Source organism: Sapajus apella, unplaced genomic scaffold (assembly GCF_009761245.1).
Source record: "Sapajus apella isolate SASKATOON/1434 unplaced genomic scaffold, GSC_monkey_1.0 scaffold66, whole genome shotgun sequence".
NCBI classification, from domain to species: domain Eukaryota; kingdom Metazoa; phylum Chordata; class Mammalia; order Primates; family Cebidae; genus Sapajus; species Sapajus apella.
This window is the reverse complement of record NW_022437006.1, coordinates 8,800,641-8,821,292: the sequence shown is the minus strand read 5'-3', so window position 1 is coordinate 8,821,292 and position 20,652 is coordinate 8,800,641. Positions and strand designations below refer to the sequence as shown.

At 34.7% G+C, this 20,652-nt stretch overlaps 1 protein-coding gene across 1 annotated transcript in view; it reads left to right on the top strand.

Annotated features, from left to right (window-relative positions):
• Window positions 1-20,652, top strand: part of NELL2 (neural EGFL like 2) — a 365,165-nt gene that overhangs the window by 86,214 nt on the left and 258,299 nt on the right. Inside the window, exons 5-10 of the mRNA XM_032248374.1 lie at window positions 11,314-11,487; window positions 11,577-11,673; window positions 13,897-13,969; window positions 14,086-14,168; window positions 15,117-15,245; window positions 16,680-16,782. Coding sequence (XP_032104265.1) covers window positions 11,314-11,487; window positions 11,577-11,673; window positions 13,897-13,969; window positions 14,086-14,168; window positions 15,117-15,245; window positions 16,680-16,782 — 659 coding nt within the window. The remainder of the gene's footprint in view (window positions 1-11,313; window positions 11,488-11,576; window positions 11,674-13,896; window positions 13,970-14,085; window positions 14,169-15,116; window positions 15,246-16,679; window positions 16,783-20,652) is intronic.

The window sequence follows — 20,652 nt, the reverse complement described above, 5'->3', positions numbered from 1 at the left end:
GATCTGGCTTTAGGGTTTAGATGTTCAGCCACTCTGCTATGCTGAGCCGTGGTAGGGAGCCAGGAAGGGGACAGTGCGGAGAGCCAGGGCTGTGCCCTACTGAGACTCCATCCAGTGGGGGGCAGATTTTCTGAAGTGAATATGACTGTTTTTAGAAAGGTGATTGATCAAAGTAAAGTATGTACAGTGTTCATTATAAATATTTTAAAACTTACAACTATACAATTATCATATTTTCCATGTAGTTTCTTGTATTCATACAGTTTTGTACATCTTGATGGTGACTGATTTTGAAGACATTCTATTAAAAAAAATCAGAATTCAATAATGGATTGACTCCTTTTGACATGTCTTCTCTTCTATTAATGATAGCTAATGTTATTGAGTACTAACCATGTGACAGGTACACTTCTAAGTATTTTATATCATTACTTACTTTTCCTCCTCACAATTTTTTTGATGGATTACTTATCTATTTCATTAAAAAAAAGAAAACCTGAGTGAATTATGCTAATGTAATGTTACTTTTGATGAAATTATTTAACTACTTAAGGGCTGTTCTTGTTTGTAGGATGTAGTATCACCCTCACTGTTACTAAAGGCTACTTTTAGTGGCTTAGATGTAGGATTCAATACAGGTGTTATTTCCAATAATATCTAAAACTGGGGACCTGACAGCAACAACTGAGTTCTTGTCTCATGTTGAGAACTGGGAGATATTTAGCAATGGGATGATGCGTTTGCTGATGTTATTGTTTAAAAATGCAAGCATACGTTATTATTATAGAACTCATTAATTGATGATTAAATAATGAATACTTGCTATTAAATAAGAAGATAAAAGGGATTCTCTGGTTGGTGTCTTTTGGATTAAAGAAAACCCAAACAAGTTGGTATTTTGTTCATTCTTTGTAATTTCTAAATGATTTATATTCTTGACTGCTTGATTTACCTTTTTATTTTTTATCTTAAAATATCAATTTACTTCATATGTATGTTATATATGCATGGACACACACATGCACATACAGAGTTTTTTTAAATAAAACCTCATTATAGACAGCTTTATTGTTTACTTAATAGTACACTATGGTATTGTTTCATGTCAGAACTTCATTTTTTTGTAGAGTGACATAGTGTTCTAGAATATGGATGTATTACAATTTACATATGAATGAATAGTTGGAATTTTATCACTTTTTTACTATTTTAAATAAATCTTCCATGAACACCTTCTACATATGTAATTTCTAATTTGTGTTATTATTTGAGTAGGATAGATTTTTAGATTTAGAATTGGTCATTTAACGTGGTGACAGAACGCACATTTAAGGTGGTGATAGTTTTGCGAAGTTGCATTTCAAAAAAGCTCTTGACAATTTATGCTGCTGTAAATCATGTATCAGAGTTTCCCCACATTGTGATTGATACTGGATATTATTAATTTTCTTAATTTTTGCTAATCTGATTGGTAAATCTGTCTGGTTGATTTTTCTTATTGATTTATTGGTATACTTCATATATTGTGGATATTAACCTCTGATGTATTATGCATTTTATTTTGTCTTATAGAATGTCATTTATTGTTTGTTTGTTTATGGTATCTTTTCCATTGAAAAAAATTTAATTTTTATGTAGTTAAAATGTAAAGTTAATCTGTGTTTTACTTTATGGCTTCTTTTTTATTCCAGTTTCTTTTCTCTTTCAGTTTTGGCTGATTTCCTTTTTTTTTTTTTTAACAAGATTATTCCCAGCAGCATACAAACATGTATAGGGTTTCTCATCAGTGAAAATAAAGAAAAATCCCTTGACATGTCTCTCATCATTTACCTTCCCATTTCTTTCAAAGTGTCTCCATTAATTGTCTCTTTCTTCTCTTTGCGCATTCTCTCTTGAAACTACTTCAAGCCAGCTTTTGCCCCTAAAAAGTTTTCTGAAATAGCTTTAGGTTTCCCTAAAAAGTTTTCTTAAATAGCATAATCTCTGAATTTCGCTAAATCCAGAAAGTAAGTCTTCATCTTACTTGACTTGTCAATGGCATTTGATACAGTTGATCACTCCCTCTTTTTTGAGGCACCATTGTCATCACTAGGCCTTTGAGACACTACTCTCACTTTTTTCTTGTCTGGTCTCCCTGGCCACACTGGTTTTCTCTGCTGCTTCCTCAAAATGTCAAAGTGACTTTTTAATTGATAATAATTCCCTAGGGGATCCCTATGCCTTCATGGCTTTTAGTGTGATCTATATGCCTGTTATCCCCATATTCCCATGCCCATATGGACCTCTGTCTACCTCAGACTTGTAGATCTAGCTGTCCTTTCTATATGTCCTCTTGAATGTTTATTAGGTACCTTAAATGGAACATATCTAAATTTAAACACTTGATTCCCCTAATCTAAACTTACCCCTCTTATATTCTCCATCTTACTCTGTGGTATCTCTTATCTTCCATTTGCTCAAATAGAAAACGTTGGAGTCAAAAGATCCAACGCCACTATTTTTTTTTTTTAGTTTTGTTTTTTCAAAACTCCACATCAGCACATTGTATCAGCTCTATTTTCCAAGTATATGCAAAATAGAACCATTTCCCACCAATCTACCACTACTACCCTGGTCCAAGATACCATCACGTCTCCTGTGAATTACTGCAGGAGCTCTATACCAAGCAGTATACACTGTTCCCTATTTGTAGTCTTTTGTGCCTCGCTCCCCTCCTACACTTCCCCCCAAGTCCCAAAAATCCATTGTATATTCTTATGCTTTTGCGTCCTCATAGATTATCTCCCACATATCAGTGAGAACCTATGATGTTTGGTTTTCCATTCCTGAGTTATTTTACTTAGAATAATAGTCTCCAATCTCATGCAGTGCCATTAATTCATTCCTTTTTATGGCTGAGTAGTATTCCAGCACATATTTTATATACATACACACACACACACACGTACATATATACACACACACTTAAACACACACACATTGAACACATAGAAGAAAGAAATTCAGAGCTCAAATACAAGGTCTTTGAATTAACCCAATCCAACAAAGACAAAGAAAAAAGAATAAGAAAATATGAGCAAAGCCTCCAGGAAGTCTGGGATTATGTTAAATGACCAAACCTAAGAATAATTGGTGTTTATCAGTGAACTTTCCTCTTGCTGTCTATCTCATTTCTTAGGTCATTAGTTACTGTTTTATAAATTTGGGAGCTCCACTATTAGGTGCATGTATGTTCAGGACTGTGACATTTTCTTGTTAGACGAGGCTTTTTACCATCATATGATGTCCCTCTTTATCTCTTTGAATTGCGGTTCCTTTAAAGTTTGTTTTGTCTGACAGAAGAATAGCTACACCTGCTGGCTTTTTGTGTCCATTTGCATGAAATGCCTTTTTCCATCCCTTTACTTTATGTGAGTCCTTATATGTTAGGTGAATCTCCTGAAGGCAGCAGATAGTCGGCTGGTGTGTTCTTATCCATTCTGTGGTTCTGTATCTCTTAGGGGAGCATTTAGGCCATTTACATTCAATATTTAGTATTGAAATGTGAGGTGCCATTGCATTCAAGGTACTCTTTGTTGCCTGTGTACTTTTTGTTGTTGTTTTGTGTTTTTGCTTTTTACATTGCATTTTTATTTTATAGGTCCTGTGTGATTATGCTTTAAAGAGGCTCTGTTTTGACATATTTCCAGGATTTGTTTTAAATTTTAGAGCTCCTTTTCACAGTACTTGTAGTGGTGGCTTGGTAGTGACGATTTCTCTCAGCATTTGTTAGTCTCAAAAACACTGTATCTTTCCTTCATATATGATGCTTAGTTTCACTGGATAAAAAAATTCTTGGCTGATAATTGTTTTGTTTGAGGAAGCTGAAGATAGGGCCCAATCCCTTCTAGCTGGTGGGATTTCTGTTGAGAAATTTGCTGTTAACCTGATACATTTATAGGTATATATCATAAAGATATATACTCAATATAAGGTTATATTGAGTATATAACCTTATACTGAGTATATATCTTTATGACTATAAGTAACTATAAGATTATATATATTTAATAATATAATATATATTATATTATAATTATACAATATATTATTATATAAAGAAATAACTATGTGCCTACATTTCTAATTCTTTTCTAAATCAATATTTATATGGGAATAAGCTGAGGCATCAGACCCTTGCCACGGCACTTGCGGGGTTTCCCCCCTAGAGGTGGGGTTGAGGTTCTCAGGTCAGTGGAGTTGTGAACCTAGTAGGATAATGGCTGCCTCTGCAGAGTCATGAAGGTTGTCAGGGAAGTGGGGGAAAGCTGGCAGTCACAGGCCTCACCCAGCTTCCATGAAATCCAGAGGGGCAGTCTCACTCCCACTGTGGCCCGCCTCAACAGCCCAGAGTCTGTTTCCAGGCGGTGGGTGAGCTGGGCTTCAGAACTTGCTCAAGGCTACCCAGCTCCCAGCTGCGAAAGAACAGGGCTTTGGTTCTTTCCTCGCTGTGGAGTCTGCACATTGGATTCATGTCCTCCCCCAAGTTCTGACCAGGAGGCTTCTTGCCCAGTTTAAATTGCTACAAAGTTCAGCTGGAGATTTCCTTCTGCCCGTGGCATTTTCCCCCATGCCTCTGGCCACCCTCCAAAGGATCCCTGTGTCCCTGTGGTGCCAGTTAGGAATGGCCTGCTTGGGGACTCATCAAGTTCCCAGGGCCTTTCCTGCTGCTTCTTCTACCCCTGTATTTCACTGGGCTCTCTAGATTGACTCAGCTCCAGGTAACTTTGGAAACTTCTTCCTCAAATACACCTTCAGTTTCCCCAGTGGGGATGTATGTTAGGGAGAAGAGGATCTCCCTTGCCTGTTTCCACAGTTGGAGCACTCACAGTGTTTGGGGTGTCTCCCAGGTCCTGCAGGATCAATCTGTTTCCTTCAGAGGGTCTGTGGGTCCTCTAGGGATTCCTGGTTTATTCTTACAGTCGGTCTAGAGCTAAAATTCACCGTGCTAGTGTACACACACTGCTCTGTTCATCGGAGTTGGAGCTGCAATCTAATCCTGCCTCCCATCTGCCATAATGATAGCATTCTCCCCATGTTCTATTTCTTTTATTGCTGAGTTTTGAGAGTTATTTTGTATTCTAGATAGTAGTCCTTTGTCAGATATTTGATTTGCAAACATTTTCTTTCAAACTGTAGCATGTTTTTCATCTTTTCACAAGGTCTTAAAATGCACAAAAGTTTCCCTTTTTGATGGTGCCCAGTTTATCAATTTTTACCTTTTATGCTTTCTTTTGCTGTGCAGAAGCACTTTAGTTTAATTATATTCCATTTGTCAATTTGGGCTTTTGTTACCATTGCTTTCGGTGGTTTAGTCATAAAGGCTTTGCCTATGCCCATGTCCTGAATGGTACTGCCTAGGTTTTCTTCTAGGGTTTTTATGGGTATAGGTTTTATGTTTAAGTCTTTAATACATCTTGACTTAATTTTTGTATAAGGTGTAAGGAAGGGTCTAGCTTCAGTTTTCTGCATATGACTAGTCAGTTTTCCCAGCACTGTTTATTAAATAGGGAATCCTTTCCTTATTGCTTGTTTTTGTCAGGTTTGTCAAAGATCAGATGGTTGTACATATGTGGTATTATTTCTGAGGCCTCTGTTCTGTTTCATTGGTCTATACATCTGTTTTGGTACAAGAACCATACTGTCTTGGTTACTGTAGCCTTGTAGTATAGTTTGAAGTCAGGTAGCGTGATGCCTCTAGTGTTCTTTTTGCTTAGGGTTATCTTGGTTATATGGACTCTTTTTTGGTTCCATATGAAATTTAAAGTAGTCTAATCCTGTTAAAAAAGTCAGTGGTAGCTTGATGAGGATAGCATTGAATCTATGAATTACTTTGGTCATTGTGCTCATTTTCATGATTCTCCTATCCATGAGCATGAAATGTTTTTCCATTTGTTTATGTCCTCTCATTTCCTTGAGCAGTGATTTGTAGTTCTCCTTGAAGAGGTTCTTCATGTCACTTGTAAGTTGCATTCCTAGGTATTTTATTCTCTTTGTAGCAATTATGAATGGGAGTTCACTCACGATTTGGCTCTCTGTTTGTCTATTATTGTTGTATAGGAATGCTTGTGAATTTTGCACATTGATTTTGTATCTTGAGACTTTGCTGAATTTGCCTATCAGCTTAAGGAGATTTTGTGCTGAGACGATGGTGTTTTCTAAATATACAATCATGTCATCTACCAACAGAGATAATTTGACTTCCTCTCTTCCTATTCGAATACCCTTTATTTCTTTTTCTTGCCTTATTGCCCTGTCCAGAACTTCCAATCCTGTGTTAAATAGGAGTTGTTAGAGAGGGCATCCTTGTCTTATGCTGGTTTTCAAAGGGAATGCTTCCAGCTTTTGCCCACTCAGTATGACATTGGCTTTGTCATAAATAGCTCTTATTATTTTGGATAAGCGTCATCAATACCTAGTTTATTGAGAGTTTTTAGCATGAAGAGGCCTTTACCTAAGAGGTTTTTAGCATTTATCGAAGGCCTTTTTTGTGTCTGTTGAGATAATCATGTAGTTTTTGTCATTGGTTCTGTTTATGTGATGGATTACATTTATTGATTTGCATATGTTGAACCATCCTTACATCCCAGGGATGAAGTGGACTTGATCATGGTGGATAAGCTTTTTGATGTGCTGCTGGATTCGGTTTGCCACTATTTCATAGAGAATTTTTTCATCGATGTTCATCAGTGATATTGGCCTAAAATTTTCTTTTTTTGTTGTGTCTCTGCCAGGTTTTGGTATCAGGATCATGCTGGTCTCATAAAATGAGTTTGGGAGGAGTCACTCTTTTTCTGTTTTTTGGAATAGTTTCAGAAGGAATAGTACTAGCTCCTCTAGATTCATTTAGGTTTTCTATGTAGGCGATCATGTAATCTGCAAATATAGATTTCATAACTTCTTTTCTTTTCTGTATTCCTTTTCCTTTCTTTTCTTAATGCACTAACTAACGCTTTCAGCACTATGTTGAATGAGAATGATGAGAACAGAAAGGTTTGCTTTATTCTTGATGTTAGGGAGAAAGCATCTAGTCTTTTACCATTGAGTACGATGTTAACTGTAGTTTTTTGTGGTTGCTTTATAGTAGGTTGAGACAGTTCCCCTTTATTCTTATTTTTCTGAGAGTTTCATCTTGAGTGGGTGTTGAATTTTGTCAAATGCTTTTTCTGCATAAGTCAATATGATAAAATAATTTTTATTCTTTTGCTAGCCAGTATAGTGGATTGATTTTCAAATATTGAACCAGCCTGGTGTCTCTGGAATAAAGCCCACTTGATTGTGGTACATCATTGTTTTTATATATTGTGGAATTCTATTTGTTAATATTTTGTTAACATTTTTATGTGTACCCAGGAAGCATATTATCTTTAGTTTTTCTTTTTTGTACTATCTTTATATGGTTTTTGGTATCAAGGCAATATTAAACTACATAAAATTAATTTATTAGTTTTTCTCTCTGTTACTTTCTGGAAGAAATTGTGTAGAATTGAATGACTTCTTTTAGTATGTAAGAAAATTCTCCAATGTAACTGTCTGGGCCTGGAGATTTAATTTTTTGAAGTTTTAAAGTTATGAGATCAATTTTTTAAGAAAATAATTATAGGACTACACAAGTAATCAATTTCATATTCTATAAGTTGTGTCTTTTGAAGAATTAGTTCATTTTGTGTCATTTGTCAAATTTTCATGTCTAGAGTTTAGTATTCCCATATTAAACTTTCAATGTCTGCAGTGTCTGTCATGAAATCTCCTGGTTTCTTCTTAATAGTGATATATTTTCTCTTTTTTCTTAGTTATCTCATTAATTTTACTGATCTTCTCAAAGAACCAGCTTGTGGTTCATTGATTTTTCTCTATTTTTTAATTTTTATTTATTTCTGCTCTTGATTAGGTCCTTACTTCTATCTGCTTTGTGTTTATTTTGCTCTTCCTTTTTTTTTTTTTTTGCTCTATAGGTGGGAGCTTATTGATTTGGGACTAAACTTTTAGTGCTATAAATTTATAAATTTCTCTCTCAAGTATTGCTTTACCTGTTTTTTGCAAATTTTGATATTTTATTTCAATTTTAATTTAGTTTTAAGTATTTTTAAAAATTTCCCTGAGACTTTCTCTTTGACCTGTGGATGATTTAGAAATATATTTAGTTTCAAAGTATTTGGAGATTATCTGGTTATTGATTTTCAGTATGATTCTGTTGTGGTTGGAAAGCACACACTATCTGATTTAAATTCTTTTACATGTTGAGTTTTATTTTATGGCCCAAGATATGGTCTTTCTTGGTATATAAATCCCATGGGAACTTGAAAGGAATGTGTTGTGTGGCATGTTCTATAAATGTTGAGTAGATCCTGTTACTTGATGGTGTTTTTGAGTTATATATTGATTTTTTGGCTAATTGTTCAAATAATTGTTGAAACAAGGGCATTGAAGTCTCCAACTGTAACTGTGGATTTAACCATTTAGTTTTCTCAATTCTATCAGTTTTTGCTTCACATATTTTGCAGCTCTGTGTTTTTGGTAATACACATTTAGAATTGTTGTGCTTCTTAATGGATTGATTGTTTTCATCATTTTATAGCATCTCTGTCTGTCTTTGGTATTTTTTTTGCTCTGAAATCTATTTTTTCTGATATTCATTTAGCCACTTCTGCTTTCCATTGACTAATAATTTCAGTATATATTATTTTTTATTTGTTCACTTTCAAACTGCCTATACAGCACTGTGTATTTGAAGTGAGTTTCTTGCAGACAGAATATGATCATGGTTTTTAATCCCTTCTGCTAATCTCTTTCTTTTAATTGATGTATCTAGACTATTTACTTTAAATAAAATTATATATATGCTTTATTTTGTCTGTCACTTTATTTTTTATTTCATATTTGTTCTCTGTTTTATTGTTATTTTTTCTTAACATGAGCTGCTTGTTTTACAGTTTTATTCTATCTGTATGTTTATGAGTGTGTCTCCTTTGTATAGCTTTGTAAGTGGTTGCTGTAGATATCCCACCATATATACATAACTTATGACTGATTGCTCGTGTAGTCATTTTACCAGTTCAAGTGATGTATAGAAATTTTAGCTCTTTTTGTGTTCCTTTACCCTCACTCATTTATAATATAGTTTCTTTAAATATTTTTTAACATGCATTTAGGACACAAACTCTTTTGCTTCCATTTTGAGCTATTGCTTCAATTGTCAAACATACTTCAGAAAACTCAAGAGGAAAAGGAAAGCTTATTGTATTTACCTATACATTTTTTTACATACTATGTTTCTTTCTGCCTTCCTGGTTTTCCAAAGTTTTTTATTTTATCTTTTTCTTTCTGTTTAGAGATCATTATTTTGCTGTTCTTTTAAAGTAGGTCTTCTCATGACAAATACTATTAGTTTTCCTTTATCCGAGAATATCTTGATTTCTCCTTCATTCCTGAAGGATGTTTTTGCTGGGTATACAATTCTGTGTAAACAGTTGTTTGGCTTTTGTCACATGAAAAATATTTTACCACTTCTTTATGGCTTCCATGGTGTCTGCTGAGAAATACACTGTCACTCTAATTTTATTTTGTACTTAATGTGCAAGATTTTCTCTGTCTGCTTTCAATATTTTTTTGTGTTTTTAGTTTTCAGATTAATTATTATATGGCTTGATATGAAGTTAAAAATTGTTATGAGTTTTTCTTGTTTAGGGTTTCCTTAGATTCTTAAATCTGTGAGTTTATATCTCTTGCCAAATTTGAAAGGTGTTCAGCCATTATTTCTTCAAGTATTGTTTTTTAAGTTTGACTTCTTTCTCCTCTCTTTTTTGGATGCTAGTGATACAAATGTTAGATTTTTTGTTACAAAAGAGCTCTTTAAGATTCTGTTCAACTTCTTTTTTCAGTATATCTTCTCTCTATTTGTCACAGTGGATACTTTTTTTTTTTTTCTGTCTTCCAGTCAACTGATTCTTTTCATGATCACTTTTGTTCTGCTGTTTAGCTTATCCACTGAACTTTTCATTTCAGTTATTGTAGGTGTTTGGTTCTGAAATTTCTATTTGGTGTTAAACAAAATTTTCCATTTTTCTTTACTGAAACATTCTATTTTTTCATTTAAGTCTGTTTATAATAGTTTGTTTTTGTCTGTGCTGCTTTGAAATATTTGTTGGGTAATTCTAACATCCTTATCATTTTAGCTTGATTCTGTTCTATGTCTTTTTACAATCAGTTGGCGATGTCTTTGGTTCTTTCTATAATTAATGATTTTTTACTGAAAACTGGACACTTTTGTATCATTTTCTGAGACTTGAATCTTATTTAACCTGCCTGTTTTGTCTGACACTGCTTTGGCAGGGGAAGGGAGGGTGTTATCTTGTTACTGCCAGGTGGAGGTAGAAATCTAGATTCCCCATTTGCCTTTGTTGACAGTTGAGGGGGAAGCTTCTTTTATTTCTGAGTTGAGGGAAGTTCCAGTTCCCTATATGGTTTCTGCTGGTACTGTGGTAGGGGTGGTTTTATTATTGCTGGATGATGGTAAAACTCCTGACTCTGCAGTAGGTTTCCTTTGATACTATCCCAGTGGGGAAAGGGAATTGTGCTTCATTATTTCCAAATGGAGATGGAAGTCCAGTCTCCTCATTATATGGTCTTCACTAGTGCTATAGGGTTGTGGGGGCTCATTACTGCCTGGCAGGATTAATAGTCTTGGCTCTCAACTTGGCCTTCTCTGACACTGTTCTGGTGTTAGGTGCCTCATTTCTGCTTGAACAGGGTAGAAATCTATGTTTCTCACTTAGCTTTTGGTTGGCATGGTTTGGGATGGGGTCACAGTTTTTTCTGTGTTGTTTGAATGGAACCGAGAGATTATTTCAAGAAGTTTCTTTCTTGCTAGGCTGATCCTTATTTTTCCTTTGGCTAGAGAAAGCAGACTCATCTTGGGAATTTTTTAGGTCTACATTTATTGATATTTCCAGTTTGTGGGCTTCTTGAGCTCCAGTCTAGGATATATGACACAAAATGGAAACCCATTGAACTCACTACCATATTGTTCCTTGGATCCTGAATATCTTCCTTTTCTCTGTCTTCCAGATTCTTCTGTGTGTGTGTGTGTGTGTGTGTGTGTGTGTGTGTGTGTCTGTGTGTGTGTGTGTGTGTGTTTGGTATATGATATCTGATTGTACTTAGTGTGAGAACTAGTAAAAATTATATGTGTTCCATCCTTCTGTAGGCAGAGGTCACCTCAATCATTTTTGAACTTTATTTTTAACTTGTCCCATGTGGCTCTTCTCTCTGCAGGTACTTGGAACTTGAAAGCAGTGGCCATCGGAATGAAGTCAGACTGCATTACCGCTCAGGCAGTCACCGCCCTCACACAGAAGTGTTTCCTTACATTTTGGCTGATGACAAGTGGCACAAGCTCTCCTTAGCCATCAGTGCTTCCCATTTGATTTTACACATTGACTGCAATAAGTAAGTGTAATGTCCTCATTTTAGGAAAGGGAAGATTCTAAGAAATGACTGTCTACTCACGTTCCTTCTTTGATATTTCTTTTTTGCAGAATTTATGAAAGGGTGGTAGAAAAGCCCTCCACAGACTTGCCTCTAGGCGCAACATTTTGGCTAGGACAGAGAAATAATGCACATGGATATTTTAAGGTATCTTTTGGCAAAAGTCTGAGAATAAAATGTAAATGTTTTCTAATGAGTTTCAAAAAGTAGATTTTAGTTTTTATGGTGTGAAACAAAATGATTTGATTTGTACGTTAGAAAATTTGTGTCTATTTTTTTTAAGCAGTAATATTTTATTTAGCCAGCAAACATTATTTTCTCTTCTTTTTTCAATGTGTTTAATCTTTAGGCATTGCAGAAATGATCACAAGGCTGCAATCAGGGCAGTTAACATGTCATTCTTTGAATTAATCTTTCAAAGTAATGAAAACCTAAAATGTTAACATACAAATAAAGTCTCCACCACTGAAATATAACCTTTGATGATACTTTTACAATGATGTTAATAGAGGATTGAAAGCTTTCTAGTATATGTTATTCATGGTCTCATACTGCAGAAAGTGAGAAAGGAATACACATGTGCACAAATTTTTCAAAAGAAAAAGCAGCCATAATTTATGTATTTTCCTTTAGTATGTACTTAGAGACAATACTTCATAGAATTTCATCATTGGAGAGGCTCTAAAGGACATGTCACTTCTTTCTGTATTTTAAAGATGAAGAAATAAAGTCCAGAATATTGCTTGACTACAAGCCCATAGTGTAATCATATTCCCCCAGTGACTATGATAGTGCCTACAACATGGAAGTGGCTCAACGATTACCAAATCAAAGAAGGATAGGTGATAGGTTTAACTCATAGATTTCAAGGCAGAGTGGGTACTGGCAAATTTAATTGTTTTCTAAGCAAAGTTTACAATTCTATAAAGGTGTTTTGGAAACTTATTTAAACATTGTTACCAGGAAACCAGATACTTGAAAAATATGATTCCATCTAATCCTAGCCTTGCTAGTCTTGATGCAGGGTCTTTTTTTTTTTCTGTTTTACTATGCACAAAACTGCACAGAGGAGTTAAGTGACTTGCTCAAATCCAGGACACTAGTAAGTGGCACAAATAGGTAATTGACTCTATGCTTGCAAATCCTAAAATCATACTCTTTTCCCAGGTAAGGGATGGCAGATGTGTGCTGTGAATGCCAAATCTCTTCTCTGTTGAATCATGACAGTCTTTCCTGTGGAGCCTGAGTGTGGCCTCAGAATCTCCACACATCAATTATGTGCACAACTTTAGGGGTCATTCTCTTTATTGCAGTCTGTATATAGTATCGATTAGAGTTGTACAGTGCACAAACTATGTAACTGTACTTGGTAGCCTTATTTTTATGTTGCTGCTTCTAAGTAATAGGAGCTGTTACACAATTTGCTTCCATTTAATCCAACCCTTGCTAGTCCAGTGTTTGGTAAATTTTTATAGGTATATTTAAAATTATCTTGATATCATGTTGGTACTGTTATTCCTATCATTAGATATTTTGTTTGCATTTTTTCCAATGGATAAAGTAAAATAATAATTTAATAAAATATATAAAGGCCATGAAGAAAGGGTGGGGGTGGCAGATAAAAGAGACAGCTGGATGTGTCTGACAGATCATTTCTGAGCCACCATTGTCCTTTGCTTTAAGACCCCAGCAAGCTGGAAGCTAATTATACCTTAATAAGTATGCATGTAAATTTTGCCTATAAACATGGTAAAAATTACTGTGTGAAACAGGTCATTTCCAGCTAGCATTTAAAAAATTCATGCTAAACTTTCTGTACTCATAAGAACTCATCACTATATCTTGCCGTAGCTGTTTAATAAATCTATTGTCCTTTTTGAACTGAGAAATTAGTGTTCAAAGATCCAAATGAAAAATGAGAAATGCTCAAATGAGCATGCTTTCATGACTCAGTGTTTCTATCATTTTCAATAATTAAAGTTAATTTAAAATTGGTATCAATGTCAGAGTTGCTGAAGCCAGAAGTGATTATCACGTTGATTTTTTAAAGGTCATTTTCAAGCCGTTAGTGGCTAACTAAAAATAACTTCTCAAAACAACATAACTATTGCCTCTTAATTATATCTTGACATTTAAATCTTAAGGCTTTAAAAACATTATCAATAGGAGAATACATGGGGAATCATCTATTGTGCCTGATGAATTTCCTTCCCTTTGGTATGAAGTAGAAATAATGCATTAACAAAGACTTTTTACTCAGGGATTTTGGTGAGTCTATTCTGTAATGCTTGTCTTCATGAACTTGACCATTGAACATAATTTGGGTAAATGAAAGTAATATGTCTTTTTTTTTTTATTTTTCACACACAGGGTATAATGCAAGATGTGCAATTACTTGTTATGCCCCAGGGATTTATTGCTCAGTGCCCAGATCTTAATCGCAGTAAGTCTATTAGTTCTTGCACCGTGGAGTTCCCATATATTAGCTGTCAGCATAGACTTAACCAGATTGAACCCCTTATAAATGCATCTTGATCAATGTAGTGTTTGTAATTCCAGCCTGTCCAACTTGCAATGACTTCCATGGACTTGTGCAGAAAATCATGGAGCTACAGGATATTTTAGCCAAAACATCAGCCAAGGTAAAAGCTACTAAAAAATACAGTGAGGAAGCTTAAAAATCCTTGATGTTCCTAATACTTCCTTTTATAACCATAGATTTTCCCCTCGAGGATATTCTTATAACATACTGTTTGCTAGGATGGAATCTAAATCCCTGCTTAAGAAAAGGCTTATAAATATTAAAATTCTAGCCATCTGTATAACAAATGGTTCAGCAAATCAGGAAAGAGACAGATTACCTAGTTTATACACTGCTTACTACAGGAGAATTTATTGTTTAGTTTTTTTTATTTTTTATTTTTTTTATTGCATTTTGGCTCACATGTACCCCAAAACCTATTGTTTCGTTTTTATTATTATTTATTTTTATTTAGCTTTTCATTACAAATAAGGAGGCAGGAGGACAGTGTCAAGAATATAGATACCAGAATCATATCAAAGAAATGGTACCATAAATGCTTTCTACCACTATGTTGCAGTTCTAGGATTATTTACTAATATTGTTAAGCACATACCAGGTTTACCTACAATTTCACCAGACTTATAATTTTGTATGGTATTTACAGATTACCTGATGGCTGTGTTGTATGGTATATGATTTGTTTCTTATACAATATAAATTCTGAATTTTATTTTTATACTTGAGTAAGCATATTAATGAAGTTAAACATTTTCCTGGAAAATGCTTCTCTGCATTTGAGTGATGCTGTTTTGAATTAACCTTTGATTCGTGTCTTATAAATTATGTTGTTTGTTTCTAAGCCAGGGAGCAAATTTATCACAAAAAGAAGAGGAAAAAAACTCATTCTTTTAAATTAAAGTCTTAAATATGTTTATGTCAAGTGGTTGACGAGAACAGCCATCATTACTGCTACATACTTTTAAAAAATTAAATGCCTGCTGGAACGTTTCACTTTCTATGTTGCTGGAAGGATGAACAATGTAAAACCCCTTCTTTTGTGCCACAGCTGTCTCGAGCTGAGCAGCGAATGAATAGATTGGATCAGTGCTATTGTGAAAGGACTTGCACCATGAAGGGAACCACCTACCGAGAATTTGAGTCCTGGACAGATGGCTGTAAGAACTGCACATGCCTGGTACGGCTTCTATTTGAGTTCAGACTAAGGGAATTCAGATGCTCCCACTCTTTAAATATTTATTAAAACAATGTAATCATGAAAATTTCAAGACCCATTTCCTCAAGACACAACACTAAAGTGCCAACAAACCTGGTCACATCTAAAGAAATGTGTTGCATTATTAAAAACACCTTCTATCCTCTAAAGATGATTATGGTTTAGGAATGCTATAAAGTTTAAGTTTATTGGTACACACATGAAGTTAGCAATTTAAACTAAGTAAGGTGATTCCCAAAGAAGACTATCCTCTTATCCTTAACATTTCCAGAGATATTTTTTTCCCTTGTCTTTTTATGAATGCATTTTAATGAAGCTAAGTTACATGCAGCATTAAATATTATGTCCAGATCAAGAAATATAAACAAATGATAGAGCTTAAATGGTTGAGACAATCTAATAGTTTACTAATACAGTGGAATACAAATTACAGTGTTTAAATAAATGTGATTTCGCTAATTGCTCACTAATGAAGTAGAATATTTTATGCATTATGATTTCAGAAATATATGTTCATTTTCAAAGAAAAGTTTAAAATGATTTTGGTTTTAAACTTTTAAATTACACATGAACTCATCTGTTAAAGCTGGTTTTCTGGAAAGAAGTCAGAGATCTATGTAAATTAGCCTTTAAAAAAAATTTTCCAAGTTCGTCCAGTTTATTCAAAAACAGAATATTATGCATATAAAAAGATCAGAATAGTTCAGAACTGTGTGTTTGTGTGTGTGTGTGGGTGTGTCTGTGTCTGTGTGTGCACACGTGCAAGTTCGTATGTGTGTGATGTAATTTTTATTCAGGAGCATGATATGTTCCTAAATTTTTTAAATGGGGAGCAAAAATCAAATTGAGTAAAAGATGGAATGTGGTATAGTGAAGTCAATAAAATGACTGGGAAAACCTGAGTAGCCAGCTACTTGGGAGCTCTGGGAGATCTTTAGGAATCAAATTCCTTGTGGTGGTCCTGTCTCCAGTTTGGCACCTCCTTCTGGTGATTGTCAGCACTGCCTCGCCTCCTGGCAGTGGTCTTCTCAAGTTTAAATATCCATGGAGAGATTCTGGGTCTTGAGACTGGGACTTCCAGGATGGCAGCAGCTATTCCACAACTCTACTGGTTTGTTGATGTTCATTTTATGAGTAATCTGGGTTTGTTGGGTATTCCAGACTTACCCTTGTGAGGCCTACCATTTCCCTGTCACATCGTCCTCTCCCCTCCACCTATGTCCTTAACACTGTCCCTGTAAAAGATGGGTCCTGCTAAAGAGCCATGATTAAAGACAATAGTGGTACTTATGACATTTCATATGAAGAGTTTAAAATTTAAGGAATGGATTAAAAAATTCTTGAATACGACTAAACTTCAACTTGGAATTTCTTTAAATACTGTTTCCTTTTCAGAATGGAACCATCCAGTGTGAAACTCTCATCTGTCCAAATCCTGACTGCCCTGTTAAGTCGGCTCTTGCATATGTGGATGGCAAATGCTGTAAGGAATGCAAATGTGAGCATAACTTTTATGATGAATACTTTCTTTGGAAAAATAAAGCTCTGCATTAGTAAATATTCACCCATCATTGGTTTAATCTGGGCAAGCTACATAGCTTTCAGAAGTGATAGAAAAAAGGAAGAATACGTTCTCTGTTTAGGTTATTAGTACTTTTCCATTTTAAAATGCTATGCCTCTATTCCAGCAGGACAAATTTTTCTTGGAGTAATCAATTACATATAGTGTTTTAGTAGGAAAGATACATAAGAAACTTACTGGAAGGCATTTCACTCATTGTACTATTTACTGTAAGTATCTCCCAAATAGGTTAAGAATGGTCCACATGGCCACAGTAACCAAGGAAATGCATGACACAAGTGGCCTCCACAGCAGAAGATATGCTGTTCCATTAGCCCAAACAAGAAGTTCACATGATTATAGGGTAGTTTAGTGTGGATAGGGCCATGACCTTCATTCAGGAAAAAAAGGCTCATACCACTGTGTGTGGAAGCCTTTCTGCCTTTTAGCAGTTATTATATAGTGTTCACTTCTGCTGTGAAAAAATACTTTTTGAATCATTTGTAACTATCTTTAACTGGGTTTTAGATTATTCAATAAATAATGGAAATAATTTCTCTATTTTACCTATACTTTAAAAGACTTCACTTAAACCTTTGTTAAAAAGATTATTTAAAATATTTAGCTATTTTTTGCACAAAGGAGTAGTAACATACATGAAAACTAAGTTGTTTTAAAGTTTGTGGAATATGTAGAGCTCTGTAAATGCAAGTGTATTTATATGTATACTCTCACAAAGACAAAGTGGTGAGAGGAGGTGGGGTGGAGAGAGAGAGGGAGACAGCAGGTGGAGGAAGGGGGAGAGAAATTAACATCTGCTTTTGCTAGAATGTTATGTTTACCCAACTCCTTTACTGCGGCCATATCTTACTCTTGCCTACACAGTGTGCAATGTGCAACTGCTGGTGAGAGTGACAAGCTATGAGAGAAAAATCAGGAAGTTGCTGGGTAATCCATTGATTTAATTCCCTCAAGAATGCATTTATATTTAATTTTATTAGGCTTTACATAGAAGCCAATCCATCTCATAAAAGCCTATTAGCCTAGTCAAGTCGATTCAGTGGAACTAGAAAGGATTGAATACAATTTTTCTTACATGTTACTAGCTAATTTCCTTGGTGGGAAATAATCTGCGTTTTTCTGGGACTTCTCTTAATAACAGGAGGCTTTTGGTGATGTCCTATAGTTTTCTTTTAGGTGGTTGGAGAGAGGAAGGAAGAAGGACCATATGTATATATATGGCTTCATATTCATAATACAATAGCAAGGAATCATACTTTTTGCTTTAACTTCTTTTATCCTTCATTCCATCCATAATTCTATGTTGTTTTTCATGGATATGACAGATATGCATTAAGTGATGTCAGTTTTATTAGATACAGGTTGATTGAAATAACGGGCTATTGTGAGAGATTCATCAGAAGTGAATTTTAATTCTGATCTTGCCATTTATCTCTGTTACCAAGAGCATACTGTAGGCTAAATCGGACTAATGCTTGAATTCTTCCCAACAAGCATACAGTTAGACATAATGAAATGATAAAATATTTTGAGATTCATTAAGGAAGAGTGTTTCAGGCAGTCTTTGGTGTTAATGATTGAAATAAACTGCTTCTTATAGAAAATAAAGCTCGAAGTGAGTAATCAGTGAGCAGACCACAACTTAATGGAAAAAAAAAAAAAAGCCATATGCTGTCATTGAATATGGCTAAAAAATAATAAGGATAAAGTGACTTTATCTTGCTGTTCACATTTAATGATATATCAGATAAGAGGGTTTAGGCCTATGTTTGCTTGTTATTTCAAAGATTTAAAATTTTAGTTTTAATGAACTTAACATTTTGCTAGAGCTAGGAAGACATTTCAGTTAACAGCCATAGGTATTTCCCCTTAGGGAAATAAGCATTTAGTTCATGTGGTGAATATTCTTGGAGATTCTTTTTTGGAATGAGTTTCCGCAAAGCACAATTTAAAAATAAGTCACTGGCAATATCCAGAAAATGTATTTCTGAAAAGTCTTGTAGAAGACAAATAACACTTGAAATAAATGTAATAGTGATTTTTTGATTGACTTGCTTAGATACTACAGATTTTCATATGCATTTAAAGTGGGAGAAACCAGTAGTTACACATATCTGTGATGTTGTGTATGTGTGTGTGTATTACTGTTGCATGTGAAGAGAAATAGTCTCATTTTCCTATGTTAATTCGCCAGTAGTATCACTGTTATAACTTATGAAAATCTAATTTTAGTGGAGTAGAGATAAATTCCTATGTTTTTTACTCGTTTGCGTACAAATATAAGCCCTCTTCTTAGACCCTGCACTTATCCTATCTTTGAAACTCTTCTGCTCAACTGCCTTTTTAATGACAAAAATCAGTAAAATAGATTATTATTGAAAACTGTTTAAAGCGATCAATCTCTTACTCTTTCTGAAGTCTTTGGAAAGTAAAACATATGACCTAACTGCTGAACCTGACTCTGCCTAGATTGAAATGAATGAAATACGTACATGTGGCCACTTTTTGGTGTTCTTCCTTTAATGCTTTCAGGGTGCTTCATCAGAGTTGTTTGCACATTTCTGGGCAGTCCTATTTTGCAGCTTCCTTTATACTTTCCTTCAGTAACTTCAACTTAGCTCGTTGTCTGAATATAGATACTGATGAATAGCAAGAAGGTTGTTGTTCTGGGAAAGAAGTCAGAAGAAGCCAAGCCTTTTCTTTATTTGAATCTACATAAACAAAGTGTTGGGAGGAGGGGCTTAATTCCTGCCTGGACCATTACAATGTGTACTGGAGTTAAACAGAGAGGATAAAAGCCGAAGGCAGGAATGCCAAGGCCAAATCATTAAAGTCATAGTAATCACAGCCATAATGAAGTCATATTGCTTCCGTAGGTTACAAGGCACATACTTTGTGCCTCATTTGATCCTTACAGTTCTATAAGTAGGTATTATCTTCATCTTCCTCATAATGAGAATTCCAAGATGTTCAGGAACAGGCAGTTAGTTAGAGGTCTTAGAGAAGTTCCATCTGAAAGTACTGTGCTTTGACAGCCTGCTTTCTTTTTCTTTTAAAAACCATCTGTTACAATTAATCTAAGTGATCTGCTTTTATTGACCTGGAGCTAAGCTCACCAGAGGTGTTTTGGAATCCTAGTTGAGTCTTAGGTGTCAGAGTTTGCCTTGACCACTCATCATCTTCCTCTTCAGTCACTATCTCCTCCATATCATTTATCCCTGTCTCAGGCTATCAACTAACAACTAGGGAGGTTTAGTGGCACATTTTCCTGATAGCTGTAGAAAATGGAAAGTATAAATATTTTAGGTGACTTTAACTCTGAAGTAGAATGAGGTCAAGACATAATTAAAGTACATAAAATCTCAACCCAGATTTAAACAAAAAGAATTATGAGAAAATAATTGACTGAAATTCTAGGAAATCAAACATTGCCAAAGGTCACTGAACCTAGAAAATAATTTAATTTTTCTGAATATTCCTACTATTACATGGATGCATGCCTTTATTTATTTATTCTTTATTAATATTGATTGTAGATTCAGGCTTGTACACAGAGCTCTGCTTCACAGGAAAGGTGGTTCATGAAAACAGGGAATCTGAGGCAAACCTGAACTGTTGCTCTAATGTCTTTCCTCCGTTACTAGAGAGATCTCAAATACAAGGAAAGTGAATGTGACCACCAGAACTGACTGGTATTTGCCTAGTAGCAACAGTTAGTTTAAGTGGTATTTCTTCAGAGTCCAGAATTATATGAATAAATAAAAGATCATGGTTTTGATTGAGCAA